Below are 16,897 nucleotides of genomic sequence, written 5' to 3'. Positions count from 1 at the left end.
TCTGATGTGTTTGGCACTATGCTAAGTACTGGGTATATAGAGTCCCTGGCCACAGCGAAAAGAACACTAGACTTGGGATGTAGGGGATCTGGGTTCAAATCTTGCTGAAAACATTACTACTCCTGTAACTAGTCTGATCTTTAATTCTCTCACTTGTAAAATAGAGATCATAATACTTCTCTAGGTTATGAGGAGAAAGTTCTAGAAACATTAAAGCACTTTCTAAATAAAGCACTTTATTAATACAAATAATTGCCTTCTCTTACCTCTTTGTTTTCCTTCTTTCCTATAGTCCTAGAGGGAGATATTCCTTCTCTCCTGGGGGCAGCTTTGTGGAGGAGTGGACAGGTGTAGGCCTGGAGTCCTCACACACTTGGCAAGTCACTTAATTTCTGCTTGCCTCAGTTTTCTCTTCTGTAAAATGGGAATAACAGCACCTACCTCATAAGATTGTTGTACGGATCAAATGAGATATCTGTAAATTGCCTAGTAGAGTGCCTGGAATATAGTAGGTGTTACTATAGTGGAATATATTAATGTTAGCTATTATTATTATTATTATTATAAAGCTAACTAATACTAACCTGTGATAGAAGGCATATATTTTCCCTTTCCAACATACAAAAGTCTATTCCATCTACAAAAACAAAATCCTGGAATATTTTCTTTCCCAAGTCTGATCAAAATTTTTAAAAACACTTACCTTCAATCTTAGAATCAATATTGTGTATCGGTTCCTAGGCAGAAGATTGATAAAGACTTGGCAAAGGGGGTTAAGTGACCTGCCAAGACTGCACAGCTAGGAAGTGTCTGAGGCCAGATTTGAACCCAGGACCTGCTATCTCTAGTCCTGGCCCTCAATACACTGAGCCACCTAGCTGCCCCCAAGTCTGATCAATTCTTGAGGACACAGCTAAAGTTCTAATTCTTCTCTTCCTTCTCATTATTCCAGTTCTTGGTGGCTGTTCTTCCACACCAGAATAGAACACCCAACATCTACACTACAGCTTGACAATGACACAAGGCTATATTGTTTATGTACCCCTGCACAGTATTTGCAGAGCTCTGAGTAACAGTCTCGAAAGGACGTTTTAACTCCATGCCATATATTATACACTAAAAGAAGAATTAGCTAAACCAAAAACAATAGGCCTTTTAAAAATCTGTTGTATTTAAAAGGAAGATCCCCAAAGAAGTGCTTAACAGAAGCCAGAACTTACAGTTCTGAATTAAGAGGTGCCTATCAGCTCCCTCACAATGGCACTTCCCAACAGAGACATGTTCAAAGTGAGATTGGAAAGATAAAGGGACGGGATACAACTAGGGAAATTGTCAAGGACCCACCAGAAAAATGGTCTTCAGGCCATAGCAGAATGGACTAGAATCCAAGCTTCAGGGGAACTCAGGCAATTAATTCCATCAGGGGTCAGGATAGCTGGCAGGTCCACAATCAGATCAACTCCAGGATGGAGAAAAGTCCTGGTAAGATGGGTCTTTTGGGTTTCCAACCCCTGAGGCCACAGGCAGGGAGAATATAAGCTAGAAGTTTATAGTTCAGAAATATGTTAAGTATAAAAATTTCCATGTGGTGTTCCAGCAAGAAGGGAGTAACACACAGGAGGGGGCATTGCTAGGGAATAGGCAGCTTATAAGACAAAGAGGTAAGCAATATTCCCTAAAGAAAGAATAAACTCCTTGGGGTTAGATACAAATTTCTTATACTTTAACAGAAGACATACAGGGTCAAGAAACAACTTGTTGGATTCTATACTATTTTCTAAATATGTTCTCTCTACTTTAATCCCTCTTCCATCATCCCAATAATGGTGGATTTTTAGAATGCGAATTTTTTTAGGATTAAACTACATATTTAAATATACAGCTCTTTAAGGTTTAAAAAGCCTTTTCTTTTTTTTCTGATTTTTTTTATTTTTTATTTTAAACCCTTAACGTCTGTGTATTGGCTCTTAGGTGGAAGAGTAGTAAGGGTGGACAATGGGGGTCAAGTGGCTTGCCCAGGGTCATACAGCTAAAAGCCTTTTCTTCATAACAACTCTTAGGTAAGCTTTGAAGAGTGAAGAAAACCAGGTTCAGAAAGTGACTAGCTTTCACTTAGATGTGGAAATTGTCTTTTGGATCTTTACAATTACAGATGTAGCTTATTCTACAATACTACTCTGCCTTTTAGGACTGGGAAGCTGTCTTTCTGGAGAGAATAATCATTCTAGAGTCAATTCTCATTAATGATCCTAAGTAATTTGAATCTATTTCCCAGATTATTCCTCTATTAGTAAGATGAATGCAACATTATCCTTCCTTACAGCAGTGCCTGAAAGTTTAAATTCAAACACACAAAAGAGAAAATGCTGGCTTATTAAAAGCTGAATATTCTCTAGTTCATTTTTAGATCAAATGCAAATCAAGTATTACAACCATGAAAAGTTCAGTTTCATGTAGAATATAACATACGTCAGAGAATTTAGCTTTAGTTTCTGTATCCTTTATGCCTAGCAGGTTCATTCAAATAAATAATCGGTGCCTATTAAGTGTTTGTTTTATATGCCTGGACACCCACATGTTTTGAAGCTGCCAAAGGGAATATTTTAAGGGGGGAGAAGTACTTAAAGCATTTAAAGATCTCTTGGCACTTTCAAGAACTATGTTTTTTTTAAATCCTTATCTTTGTCCTACTGCTGTCTCTAATATTTGATTCTAAAGCAGAGGAGCAGTAAGGGCTAGGCAAGTGGGGTTACATGACTTATCCAAGGTCACATTGCTAGGAAGTTTCTGAAGCCACATTTGATCCCAGGACCTCCCAAGTCCAGACTTAGCACTCTCTCTACTATGCTATCCAGCTGTCCTGAATTATGCACAATTAAGAACAAAATAAAACAAGAATATTTGTCCAACTTTAACAAGGGTTTGAGGTTTTTTTTCCTTTGCTATATGCCTTGCAGAATGAAAAAAGTGCCAAGTTTTCTTCTTGTTATCTTTTAATCTTAGACATTTAATATGTAACTATTAATAGAAACCAAAGCAGAAATTCAGTGACTATGCTTTGGGAGCATTTAGATATCTGGACCTCAAGTGACAATAAGCTTTTAAAAATAAAGATTAAATGGAAAAAACAAATACTCTGCTCTACCTTGGTTAAGGAAAAAAGAAAGCATTGAAAAAATCTCAAATTCCCTGAGATCCGAAGTTTGAAAGACAAAGATTGGTATTTTCTGCAATCAGGTGATTCAAGATAAGTAGTAAGAGACTGGGGTAACAGTGGAATCAGGGATTCTTAATCTGAGGTGTATAAACTTAAAAAAAATTTTTTGATAATTCTTCCAATTAAACTGGCTTTGTCATTCTGTGTACTTTATTGTATGTACTTACAACCCTGAGATGGGATTCACACTTCACAGGTCACCAGACACCAAAAGTCCTTGACACAAAAAAAAAAAGTTAAGAACCCCTGTCCTAGAGTGAACACTTCTGAGAAGTACCCCAAAAGTTGTCAACTCCATTAATTTCCTCTACTAAAATTTGGATCATAAGAATTAGGTAAATGTAGAATAACCTGGGTTACCTGGTTTCTCAGACACACCTAAGTCTCTATATTTCTGCAAAGCCAGAGAAGAACAATTTCTGGTGTTTTAGTGTCTGTTTTAATTTTCTCTTTTTCTTGGAAAAAATAGCTCCATTTTTTCACAGAAGCCAAGAGGATGGTCAGACATATTCAAACTTTCTGCAATATTTGCATGTCTCTGTACCCAGCAGGAAAGCAGGGTCAAACTGGAAAATGGACCCTCTAGGACTAAGCTAATCTTCCTCTCCCCAGAAATGTAACTTAAAACATGACTAAGATGATACATATCTCTTAAGCTTAAAATACTACTATGTAATTTCAAGCTTTAAAAGTTCATTTTAAGATCATTTTCTACTTAGATAATTGGCTACCTTGAGTGTGATCAAAGTAAATCTGTGTTTGAAAAAGAGTGAAGTACACAATTCCACTATACAGCTAACAGTGAGTAGAATGCTTAGATTTTTATTGGTACTGCAGCAACCTTCACTGATGATAAACTAGGCATCTAGACAAAAGATTTTGCAGAGAGTACTGATAAAGACTTTGATTTTACCTACTCTAAAAATTATTACTGCAAGCAACACTAATGTTCTCACATTTATACGCTTTTATTTGAAAAAGTAAATCCACATGTCTCTCTTATTCAATTAACAGATTTCTAGGTACCTTCATTTCAAAAAACACAAAGAAAAATCATCTAATTCTCACTTTAAACTAGGAGAGCCTTGGGTTAACCATTCTCATCTCTAACAGGCTTAAAAGAAAAATAATTCTCGTTTCTTTTCTGTTCATCTTTCTCTAGTCAGTAGTTTCTACTTCAATTGTTCCCCTTTTCTCCCCTCCCCCCACCGAGTTCGCCCTCTTTTAAAACTCTGGCTTTTTAACACAGTGATCCCTTCCCTTTCCCTGAAAAAGAAATCTTAAGTCAGCTTCTCTGGGGACGAAGCAATGTGGGACTCCGGACGGGGAATGCACAAGTACCGAGCAGGTGAGAAGGATGAGGGCCGGGGATTCCCTCCAAGTTTAAAGCCCCCCTGATGCCGGATGTATGGGAAGGCGGCAGCTCACGAGGTTCTTCCCAGGTGCTCTGGGGATTAGTTAGTTACTCCATCTTCCACAGTTAAGAGGCCTCAAAGTCTTAGGATGCCTCTCCCTTTCCTGGTCGACCCCAGGATTCACAGAGATGGGAAGGTGAAGTTGGAGGCCATGGTCGGGGGAGAAGGGAGGCTGTAGCTCCCAACAAACTGTTCCCTTCCCCTTTCCACCAAGGTAGGCGTAGCTCTGGATGGACTCCGCGAAGCTGCCGCTTACCTGGGATCCTACCCGCCCCCTTGGACGAGGCCCCGTAGCACGCAGCAGGGCTGGCAGGCCTTGGGTCCCCGTCGCGTACTCACCTTCGCCCGCTTCGTGGGCGCTCGCCAGCACCAGCAGCTGGGCCAGTCCCAGGAGGAGGACCAGTAGGCAGGGTTTGCGGAGCTTCATCTGGGCAGTTACTGCCAACAAGGCCAGGTGCTATGACTTTTGGCTGCTCCTCCTTCTCACTCTCTTCCTGGCTGTGCAGGTTCTAACTGTGACTCTGGCTACGGTTCCAGCTCCGGCTTAGGCTCGGGCCCGCCCCCGCCTCTCCTGGACTGAGAAGAGCATGGAGGAGAAAGAGAATAAGCCTCCAGGAAGTTCTCCTCGGGGATTGGCCAGCAGGGGAAGGAAGCTCTGGCAGCTCAGCCAATCCAAGTTTGGCGTCAGTTGAAACGGCGGGTGGCTGAGTTATTTTAAAAAGTTCACGCCCACCTTCTCCCCTCCCTTCAGTTCAGCCACTGCGAGGAGCCAACCCCGCGACTCCACGAATCCGCTTCATCAGCACTTGCGCCACCGCTTTAAAGAGCTGCCTTTCGGGATTTCCTTCCTTTCTTCCTCTCCCCGCCCTTCGGACCCGCCTCCTTTTCCTGTTTTGTACACACCACTCCCCTAGTCTCTATGCTGGGGCGGGATGCTACCATTTAAAAAGCCCCCAGCCAGCTCTGAGGTGCCTCTCTCTGATTGGTTGCCTGGTGGCCACCAATCAACGGCTGCCACTCGGTTCTCTCGGAGAATCCGGGAGGCTAGAGAGGGAGAGAACAAAGAAGGAGAAAAGGCACTGGGGGTGGCGTTACGTTGACCACGACGGTGGCTTCCGCTTGTCCCGGGCCGCTCTGCTTGCGCCGCGCAGACCTGGGCTGCGCTACTCCTCGGGTGGCGATTGGCCTGGCTGGAGGGGAGGACCGGGGGCCGGGCTGCCGTAGAGTGGGGCTTCCCCGCCTGCGGCTGTGCCCTGTGTCCGTGTAACGCGTGTCCCTGGCCTGGGGTACGCTGAAGGCAGTCTCGAGCCGCATAGTCGCCCGGATAACTAACACACCTAGAGGCTTTAAAGCCGCGGGCGCTGGGCAGAAAAGGGTCTTCTAAATACCTACAGTGGCAGAGTGAGGGAAAAGGAAGGATGGACGAAGGTGTAGCTGAGAAGAGGCAGCGCAAGCGGAGTCCAGAAATAACCGAACACACTTTGATGAAGCCATCCCACCTGGTTTAAAGGGATTCTGAGGCCAAATTGAGTTCCCTGTCCCCAGGGCAAACTAGTTTGGCCACTAACAAGTGGTTTCGATCTCTTTTTGGCTTAGAAAGACTGTAGAAACATGTATCTTGAATTTCATAGTGCTGTTAGTGTAGTGAGTTCCTTGAGAGCTCAGACAAGGAGCTTTTTATTTGTTTTGTTTTTTAGTTTTTTTGGCCTTTGTATCCCCAGCACTTAATGCTGTGCCTGGCAAACTAAGTAGGAGCTTAATAAATGCTCCGGTTGACTGAAGTAACCATATCTCTGAGGCAAGAATTAGTTTAAGGAACCTGATCATGAAGATTCTTACTGCGTAATACAGCCAAAACTGTATTACAGACAATATCATTTTGTATCAAGTACTAAGATGCACAAACTGGATTCTGAGCTAAACTATGGTACTACTTTAATCCAGTTTCATGGTTCTACTATAGAAGATTTTCTTTTCCTTTTTTTTTTTTTAAACCTTACCTTCAGTCTTAGATTCAGTATCATTTCCAAGGCAGAAGAGCTGTATGGATTGGCAATTGAGGTTGAGTAACTTGCCCAGAGTCACACTGTCTGGAAGTGTCTAATGCCAAATTTGAACCAGGACCCTTCCTGTCTCCAGGACTCAACTGAGCCACAAGTATAGAGAACTCTTGATTAAGACATATTTTAAGATTCAAGAAAAGTTGATACCCATAGTCAATAACAGTTAGGAATGCTTCCTTACAGCCCTAGGAGGGAGTACCAGTACTACTTTTTCCATTTTTCAGATGGGGAAACAAGCTCAGAGAGTTTGACTTGCCTGTAAACTTACAGCGCATGATTAAGAACCTAAACTTGACCCTTTCCACATACCTACAGAGGCAGATGCTGCTGCCTTTCCACAATATGATGCTGCCTTTCCAATAATGTATTTTGCTGTTTATGAAGCTATTTCACCTCTGTTTGCTTACTTGATCTTCACAACTACATCTGTTTTAAAGATGAGGAAAAGAGGGCAGCTGGGTGGCTCAGTGGATTGAGAACCAGGCCTAGAGATTGGAAGTCCTTTGTTCAAATATGGCTTCAGACACTTCTTAACTGTGTGACCCTGGGCAAGTCACTTGACCCCCATTGCCTAGCCCTTACCACTCTTCTGCTTTGGAACCAATACACAGTATTGATCCCAAGACAAAAGGTAAGGGTTTAAGAAAAATAATAATAAAGATGAGGAAAAAAGAGGTTCAGAAAGATTGACTTACCCAGTCACATAGCTATGAAGTAAGTGATAGCCAAGACTTAAACTCTGGTTTCCTGACTCCTAAGTGTAAACCTCATTTCTCCACACTGCACTGGAGGAAAAAGTGAAGTGCCCCTAGGATAAGATGAATTTGACCTGCCTTAAATCCTCAAGGGTTTAAGTCTCAAGACTTACCTGCCCAAGTTGGGTGGCTGAACTGTTGTGGGTTTTATATATGTAAGTGCAGCTGAAGTTCAACTCGAACGATCAGTGTTAGAATTGGTTGAAACCTGTGAGAACACAGATTTTTACTGTTAGGAAGGATCTCAAAAGCTGTCTAATTCAACTCTTAACTGAAAAAAGATTCCCTACTATATTACACTTGACTAAAGATCTTCTAGCCTTTGCTCAAAGATTTCCAAGGAGATGGAATCCACCACCTCCTAGTTATCCAGTTTACCCTTGTATACCTCTGATTGTTAGAAAGTTTTTCATGATGTCAAACTCAAATTCACCTTTTTTTGTGAATTTTGCCTGTTGTTTTGCCCTTTGGAAATAAACATATGAAATTGAATCCCTCTCCTATATGAGTCCTTAAATATTTGGACAGCTATCAGACCCTCTTTAAGTCCTCAAACTAAATACTCCTAATTCCTTCAAGGATGCTTGGTAAACCTGGAGGTGAATGCCAGGGGGTTACTCTGGGTAGGTCATGAATGAGGTGAGATAAGATTAAGTTCCTGAAGACCAGCAGAACCGAGTGGGTGACTATAGGGGGCAAGACTGAAGCAGAAACAGTGACAAGAAAGCAAGAACCAGGTCAAGGTTGGAAGTGCTATCTACCTCTAAAAAAAGAACCACTGAAGTCAGAATGCAGATCAAAGAATACTATTTTTTGCTTTATTTAGTTTTTATTTTTAGGTTTGATTTTATATGAGTATTCTCTTACAACATTGACCAATATGGAAATATGTTTTACGTGATCATACATGTGTAACCCAGATCAAATTGCTTACTATATCTGGGAGGTAAGGGACGAGGGAGACAATTTGGATCTTATAATTTTGGGAAATATATGTTGAAAATGGTATTTACATGTCATTGGGAAAATAATGTTTTTAAAATAGTTTTGAAGGGATTATTATATCCTAACAAACTCTGTTCCCCAAAATATAATGGTCTTCCTTTTTTGAGAGTCCTTGAATAAGAAGCCATGTTACAAACCTGTCTCAATATTCAGTAAACACTTATTAAGTACCCATTATGTGCAAGGGACCATGCTAAATGTTGGGAATAAAAAGGAAGGAAAAGATAGTCCCTGCTTTCAAGCAGGAGGAAATGACATGAAAACAACTATGTACAAATAAGCTATAAATTGGATAAACTGGAGATAATGAGCAAAAGGAAGGCACTAAAATTAATAAATGCCTCCACTTTTCACTTGCCCTAGAATTTGCTTGCCCATGTGAAATTTGTCACAGGGCTTAACGAAGAGGAAGGCATCATTACACAGGCTGCCACTTCCTGATTGACTTCTTTCTATCACAAGAAACAAAAATCAATAAAATGTCAGTGTTCGACTCCTCCATTAAATAGGACATTGGTCTACTTATATGTGTGATGCTTAGAGAGACTAGAATTCCAACATTTTATCATTAATGAAAGGCAGTATGACTTCTTATAACTGGAGAAATTATTAGCTCTCCTCTAAGTGCTTGAAAAACCCTTAGAACATAGCATATACCATACTTTGGACTTAACCTGGCTTATCTTAAGCTGCTAATTATAGATTTTAAAAACAGCTGGATTGTATTTGAGACATACAGAACTACCTCTCAATTATTCCCAGTTGCTTTTCATGCTGGCTATTTGAGATTTGATTATAGAGGCCTTCTTGGAGACTAAGTAAGCTCTTCACCTATATGTCTATTTTATACCATGTCTCCCACCCCCTATATCACCACTAAGTATTACTATGTGAGATCATAAAACCAAAAGTACTAGTGGAGAAGCCTTTTTTGAACTATTTCTATCACTGATCTATGACTTCAGAACTTGTTTTAAAAACTCCTGGAAAAAAACAGATGAAGCCAGACCTAGCCAATTCAGTTACACTGTCCTGCAGATCAGGATGCTATTTAATTTTACTAGGATTATTTCATACTTTTGTTTCAACTACTTCTTCAAGTGGAAAATCTAGAATCATTTCATCCAGCTATATCAAACCTTAGGCTAGTACAGTATTTTCTTTAATGCTTACTTGAACTATACCTAATAAGAAATTACTGTGATGTTTCTTTTACTAAAATAAGTTAAAAGATCTAAGGGTAGTACTCCAAAAACAATAATTTTTATATAAAGCAGCATATATATTCACTTCAACTTTATTCATTTAAAAAGTTTTATTAGATATTTATATTTTAGATAAAGTAAGGTGCAAAAAAAAATACAAATGTAGAGTACATGGATAAAGCATTTGTTAGGTGCCCACCATGTGTCAAACACATAGTAAGTTCCTTTAAAAAATTACTGCCTTTCACTTGCACTCCTTTGCAGAGGCAGAGGACTAAATAATGTCTACTTGAGTACATTAGTTTTGCTAAACCTTTTGATCCTGTATTTTAAAATTTGTTACAAAGAATGGTTCTCTGGGTAGTGGAGAAGGAGGGATATGATATGAAATGTAGATAATGTGAAGCAATATAATAATAAAAATTATGACTTTTCTTAAAAATCATACTCCAATGTACCTAGCTCCAATTCTGGAACTTTTTGGGGCTTCCTAGGTTAAGAGATAAGTTAACTGGAAGAATCTTAGCATTGAAAAGGAATCCAACCCTTCTACAACTTTCCTGACATGTCATTTGGCCTTTGTTCAAAAGGCTCTAATAAGAGGGTGCCCATTCCACCCTTGGATATACCTAATTGTTAAATAGTTTTTTTCTCACATTAAACTAAAAGCACCCTTCTGCTTCTACTCATTGCCCAGAGTCAAATATGAATTATAATCCCTCTTCCAAATAAAAGCCTTTCAATGACTTGATGAGAGCTATTCTACTTCCCTTAACCTCCTCTTTTCCATGCAAATATTCTCTTCAGTGCCATGTTCTTATGACCCTTTTAGGTCTGTTAGTCATCAAGCTTCTTTATCAATGTCCTTCCAAAAATGTGGCATCTAGAATTGAACTCAATAGTCAAGATGTGACCTTGCCAGGGCAGTGTATATCAGGGAATTATCACCTTCATCTTCCTGTAAACAATTTTTCTCTTAATGCAACCCAACATTACAGGAATATTTTTGCTGCCTTAACACAATTAATTCATACTGAATTCACAGCTCACTAAAAATCCAAGTCAACTTCACCAAAGGAAACTCGTTTGCCAAAGGTCTTTGTGACAATTTTCACTAATAAACACCTCCTTATGTTACAAAGCATTGCCAAGCTTTAATTTCTCAGCCATATCTATTCTTAGGAACCACCAGCTTCTGCATACTCTATTACAAGCCTCTGACCTGACTCACAATGGAGGTAACCATAACTATCCCGGGTTTACTGCACATTAGCTACCCATTTTGCTTGCTCAGAATGAATCCCACTTGGTGGATGAGCCTGTCATTTTATAACCTAACCTCATAAGGAGCCAAGACTGTTTTTTAAGACACTTTAAATAATTATCAAGGATAGAGGGGAATTTTTAAAAATACTTTATTTTCCCCAATTATATGTAAAAACACTTTTCAACATTTTAAAAAATTTTGAGTTCTAAATTCTCTCCCTCCTTCCTTTCCCACTCCCTGAGACAGGAAGCAATCTGATGCAGATTTTACATGTGCAAATCATGTAAAACATCTGTCCGTATTAGTCATTTTATGTAAGAAATCTCAAATAAAAAAGAATAAGAAAGTTAAATATAGTGTTACAGTCTACCTTTAGATGCCATCAGTTGTTTCTCAGAGGAAAGATGACATTTTTCATCATGAGTGTTGGAAATTGTCTTGTATCACTGCATTGCTGAAAATAACTAGGTCATTTACAAATGTTCATCAAAAAATAATTGCGGTCACTGTGTATAATATTCTTCTGGCTTTGCTCACCTCATTTTGCACCAGTTTATGTAAATCTTTCCGGATTTTCTGAAGCCATCTTGCTCATCATTTCTTTTTTTTTTTTTTTCTTTTAAACCCTTACCTTCCATCTTAGAATCAATACTATGTATTGGTTCCAAGGCAAAAGAATGGTAAAGGCTAAGCAACTGGGGTTAAGTGACTCATCCAGGGTCACAGGACTAGAAAGTATCTGAGGCCAAAATTAAACCTAGGACTTCCTGTCTCCAGGCCTGGCTCTATTCACTGAGCTACCTGGCTGCCTCTGAGGGGTTTTTGTTTGTGGGTGTGGGTGTGTTTGTTTATCTTACACCCATCAAATTGCAAAGATAAAATGTACTTGTGGAAAATTAATATCATGAATATCCTGAAAGTTGGTCTGACAGACCTAGAAACTGATTTAGAATTATTTGAGAAAAGTTATTCATACCCTTTGATCCAGTAATCCTGCTGAGGAGAGGTCAGTTTGTAACTCATAAGATCATGAATTCAGAGCTAGGATGGATCTCAGATCATCTAATACAATTTCCTCATTGTGGATGTGGAAACAGAAGCCCAGAGAAATTCAGTGACTTTCTGACACAGGGAACAAACATCTGAAGCTGGATTTGAACTAAGATCATCTGGCCTGAGGCAGAATTCATTCTATTATATCATGTTAATATACCACCTCCCTGTTTTTTCTTTGTTTTAAGAGAAGGTTGGAATATAAGAGAAGTAGGGATTGGGAAGTGATTAGTGCAAAAAAACAAAAGCAAAAACAAAATCATTAAGTCCTTTAAAAAATCTAACACATGAAGAACATGTTTTAAATAAGGTGAAACTGACTTATTTTCAGGGGTTTATTAACACATCAGACCTTGGGGCCTTCCAGGAGCTTTGAATTAATCTATTTAAAAGATTGCCTTTAGTACTTCCTACCTCTATTTCTTGGAGGGTGGTGGGAAATTTCTCTTCCCAGTTACAGCTTCTCCAATTTGGTAGCATCAGTCTTGCATAGCCAGTGTTCCACTATTTCAGTGCACAAAAGGCTCTCTATCCTCAAGTATTAATTATTAAATTAAACCCACAAAATATCAATAACAAAAATAAAAAAAGAGTTACTAAGCACTTTCCTTAAAACAGTAGTGTAAAAGAGATGGCTTAGAGCAGCTTTTGTCAATAGCTAGAAGTGGAGCATCAGTTCTCATCCTGAGACTGCCTGTGGGCCTTAATAGATCAAAGTGGAGAAAAGCCTGGTCTTCTAGGATGATAATATTCTATTTGTAATGGAATCCTGTATTAGAATGAAAGAGGGAAAGGATAGAGAGAACCAAGGAGATGAAATGGACAACTTTTGAATATAAAACTGAAAAGTTTTTGCAGGAATGAAAGCAATGCAGTTACAATTAGAAGAAAAACAGTTAATGTGGTGGTGGGAGGGGAGAAATCTTTGCAGCAAATTTCTCTAAGAAATGTTTGATAATGGAAGATATGTAGGAAATTGATAAAAATATATAAGAATAAGGAGCATTCCCCAATACATAAATGGTCAAAATATAAGAGCTGACAATTCTCCTCATTTATTTTTTAATTAATTTGGGGTTTTTTTGCCCTCTTTAACCAAGTTGGCCACTTTTATCAATTTTGTTAGTCTTTTCAAATTGCCAGATTTAAGTTTTGTTGTCAGTTTTGTAGTTTTAGGTTCTCAAATTAATCATTTCTCCTTTAATTTTAAAGATTTCCTCTTTTATGTTTATTGGCTTTCTAAGTTTGAAAAATTCATATTGAGTCAATTCTGGAATATTTTGTTAATGTAAAGTCTTGGGAATATAAATTTTTTTGAGAACTGCTTTACTGAATTCCATAAATTTTGATATTTTACCTCACCATTATTGTCTTTTATATAATTATGAGTTGTTTCCATGATTTGTTCTTTTTTTTTTTTTTTTTTTTTTTTTTTTTTTTTTTAAGTTTAATCAAGACTTTAATCTACTAAGCTTTCATTCTGTTATACATAAATCAGAATGGAACAGACTCATGAAAAATGACCCCCACACAGAGACAGCTCACAACCTCAGTATATGTGAGTGAATTCTGACAACAGCCAAGAACAGACAGTGGCGTGTTACACTGACCCTCTAGGGATTCCCAGATGGGCTGCAAAAAAAAGAGAATGTCATTTGTAACTGAACTCTGGTTAGAACTAAGAGCTAGGAGATTCACAGGTCTGTTCATTTTCTTTCTCTTTTTCATTCTTCCTTCACCCCAAAAACCAAATCCATTGCGGACTCTGCTTCCTTCTGACATCTCTCCCAGCCTGCTCAGGAGACGGACTACCAACAGCCTCCCTGGCACCCCCAATCTATCTTCCCCATAGCTACCAAAGTAATTTTATTGTTAAAAAGGTCTGACCACAACGCTCTCCTACTTAATATATTAGTTGCTCCACCACCAGAAGAAAATAGAAAACTATTTAAGCTTTTAAAGCTCTGGACAACCTGGTTCCAACCTACTTTCCAGCCTTATTATATAATATGTCACTTTTTTTCTGATACACTAATCTAGCCAAGCTGGACCTCCCTTTTGGTGGCCTTGGCAATGGCTGTTCTCCAAGCCTAGAATGCAGCCCCTCTTCTCCTTTCCCCCTCCTTCTCCAGGAAGTCTTTTATTTCCTCCTTCCAGAACTTGCCTTATTTATTCTGTATATACTTATGATGCGGAGGGGGTAGCCTTGGGGGTAGAGGGCTGGGCCTGGAGTCAGACTCACCTTTCCAGGTTCAAATCTGACCTAACTAGCTGTGTGATTCTGGGCAAGTCACCTATTTGCCTCAGTTTCCTTATCTGCAAAATGAGCTGGAGATAGAATTGGCAAACCACTCCAGAATCTTTGCCAAGAAAACTTACAGGGGGGGGGTCACAAAGCGGAAATAAGGACTGAATTAATAACTGGAAAAAAACTAAAAACCCATGACTGAAAAACAATTCCTCAGTGGAATGTTAGGATGATAGCAGGAATGAATTTCTTCCTTGTATCTCCAGCACACAGGCACCATGCCTGGCCCAAAGCATTAACAGCATGCTAGGATGATCTCTTATGTGTGAAGTATCCATTCCCCATCTCATTTGAATTGGGACAAGGAATTTTGTTGCTTTTCGGGGGCTTTTATAAAAAGTGGGAGGGGTTCTTCATTCCACTACCCACAAGGTACTTGCCTTTACACATGGCTTCTCTAGGTCTTCTTTACCATTTGCAAAAATGAAGGGGATGACCTAGATAATCTGAGGTCCATCTCAGATTTAAATTCTAAACCAAGATTTGGCTCATCATTTATAATACTATAGTTGGTAAATATTCATTCACAATGTTAAATTAATCCATCAAGATTTATTTCATTTCCAAATATTTATTTACAAACTATATTCAAACATGGAAATATATTCTTTAGTCTCCTAAGATTATGCTTAAGGAAATGAGAGGCAGTGCAGCACAGTGGACAGAGCTGGACTCAGACCCAGCTTCAAGTGTCATCCCTGACACACACTGGCTGTGCCTCTGGGTGAGTCGCCCTACCCTGCAATGCTCTAGGCAGTTCTCAGGCTATAAGCAGCCGAGAGGACGCCTACCTGCAGTGGCAGAAGTTTTCTAATCTAGGAGTTCCCAATACCAATGAAATCACTGTCCAGTCCTTATTCCCTAAATGGGAAGGGACACACCGATAACTCCCTGAACAACTGGCTAGGCAGAATACCAAGACTTCCCTTCGAAACGCAGAAGGTGAGAAGCAAGAAACTTTCCAGAGTCCCCTGGGAATGGGCATTTTCCCAGGCGTCCTTGGAGTTGCACACTTTACATTGGCGATGTACTTCATACTTCTAAAAGTCCCTTCAGGTCCATTATTGATCCACTTTTTGGCCAATGTGGCTCCGTGGTTTTTAATGTTTTAAGTCTGTGGCCTTTAGGTAGAGTGAGGGAGTGAGGAAAGGTTCATTGCTCTGGGCAACCTCTCTCTCCGTAGCATGTACAAAATAGGCTTGAGCCTACTCGAAGCAGTTAAATGGGCAAGTCCATTTTTTAAAAACTAATTCCACTTTCTGAAATATATAAAATTTGTGCAAAAGCTATACCTTAGAGTGAAAATTTCTCACAAAAGTTACCAAGCTTTATACACAATGCAATTAAAAAAACAACAACAAAAAACTAGAGGTTGTGCTTGAAGTCATAGAATGCCCTCAGTGGATTAGCAAAATGCCTATACAGTGCATCTTATAATTATATATGCAGATTTTTTACATTCAAATTGTCTAAGAGGTACAAATCCTTGGAGTCTTTGCTAAGAAGCCCTCAGACAATTATGCCTAGAGTTCCTTTAAGAAACATAATAGTATTTATTCCGTTTCACAAAATCCACTTTATTTTTGGTTGCTTCCCTACTAAGTCCTTGTGAGATTTTTTTATATTTCTTTGCTCTGATCATCTTCTTCGAGCTTCCTGATTTCATTTTTTAAACAATTGATAGTTTCACGACTTGCTTTTAATCTTTCTTTAAGTTCAGCAATTTCGAAGCTTGTTTTTTTCTTGGCAGCTTCTAATTTTTCCCTGGTCTTCACTTCAAGTTCAGCAAATTCTGTTTCATGCTTATAGGCTCCTAAGGTTAACTGGCGAGATGTTGTTAACAATTGTTGCATCATTGCTGTTGGATCTTGAAATATCATTTCATCATAGAACTCAGAAACCACTGTCTTTTTCCCCAGCATTGCATTGGTGTCTGACTGAAATAGCTTTAATAAGTGATAAAGTGTTACAGGTCTTTCATTAGGGTCAATGAAAAATATTTTTATGATTATTTCAAATTCACCCCAACCTGTTTCTGTAATCTCATATGGTGGCTTAGTAACAACTCTTAAAGGATTACCATAACTTTCATGTAATTTAAACTGGATTTTCTTCACATATGCTGACATATCCTCATTCCTATATGGCTTTACATAGACTGTCCACTGATGAGTATGACCATCTTCTTCTCTCTTCTTTCCAAAATAACGAGCAACATTACCATAAACTATAGGTTTAACAATAGTAACCCCCTTCACTCTCCCGCCGGAGTCAGGCCCAAATTCGGCCATTCTCTTGAACATATTGCACCGGGGGAGAAGCCGCCGCCGCCACTGCCGCCACCGCCGCCACCGCCGCCGGGGAGAGAGGGCCGGGGCCCCTCAGCGGCGTCCAGCGCTTCTCCCGCCCCGGAGTTGTAGCCTGTCGGCTCCGAGAAGAAGCGAATCACTGGGGCCCGTGGGAGCCCGCCTGCTCCGCTGGACAGCGTCCGCGAAGCCCATCCAGCCCCGCGAGAGCGGGAGGAAGTAGAGGAGAAGGAGGAGGGAGCGGGCGAAGGGAGCCCCGCGTTCCCGGAGGCGCGCCCTCCCGTGGGCTAGCTGCGCGCTATT

The 16,897-nt window shown here is 39.7% G+C and overlaps 2 protein-coding genes across 3 annotated transcripts in view; both read right to left on the bottom strand.

The window, feature by feature from the left end:
- The window catches only part of PDIA4 (protein disulfide isomerase family A member 4), a 39,670-nt gene extending 34,485 nt beyond the window's left edge, over window positions 1-5,185 (bottom strand). For both annotated transcript variants that reach the window (XM_044677568.1, XM_044677569.1), the window contains exon 1: window positions 4,972-5,185. In XM_044677568.1, coding sequence (XP_044533503.1) covers window positions 4,972-5,059 — 88 coding nt within the window. In that variant the 5' untranslated portion in view covers window positions 5,060-5,185. The remainder of the gene's footprint in view (window positions 1-4,971) is intronic.
- Window positions 5,186-15,439: 10,254 nt separating this feature from the next.
- On the bottom strand, window positions 15,440-16,656 carry LOC123249270 (YEATS domain-containing protein 4-like). The gene is made up of 2 exons (XM_044678248.1): window positions 16,416-16,656; window positions 15,440-16,262 (listed from the first exon to the last, which is right to left on the bottom strand). The coding sequence occupies exons 1-2, from the start codon at window positions 16,589-16,591 to the stop codon at window positions 15,908-15,910; spliced, it is 531 nt and encodes a 176-aa protein (XP_044534183.1). The 5' UTR covers window positions 16,592-16,656; the 3' UTR covers window positions 15,440-15,907.
- Between the last annotated feature and the right edge of the window lie 241 nt (window positions 16,657-16,897).

This window comes from Gracilinanus agilis, chromosome 5 (assembly GCF_016433145.1).
Source record: "Gracilinanus agilis isolate LMUSP501 chromosome 5, AgileGrace, whole genome shotgun sequence".
NCBI lineage: Eukaryota > Metazoa > Chordata > Mammalia > Didelphimorphia > Didelphidae > Gracilinanus > Gracilinanus agilis.
This window is presented reverse-complemented; position numbering and strand designations above follow the sequence as displayed.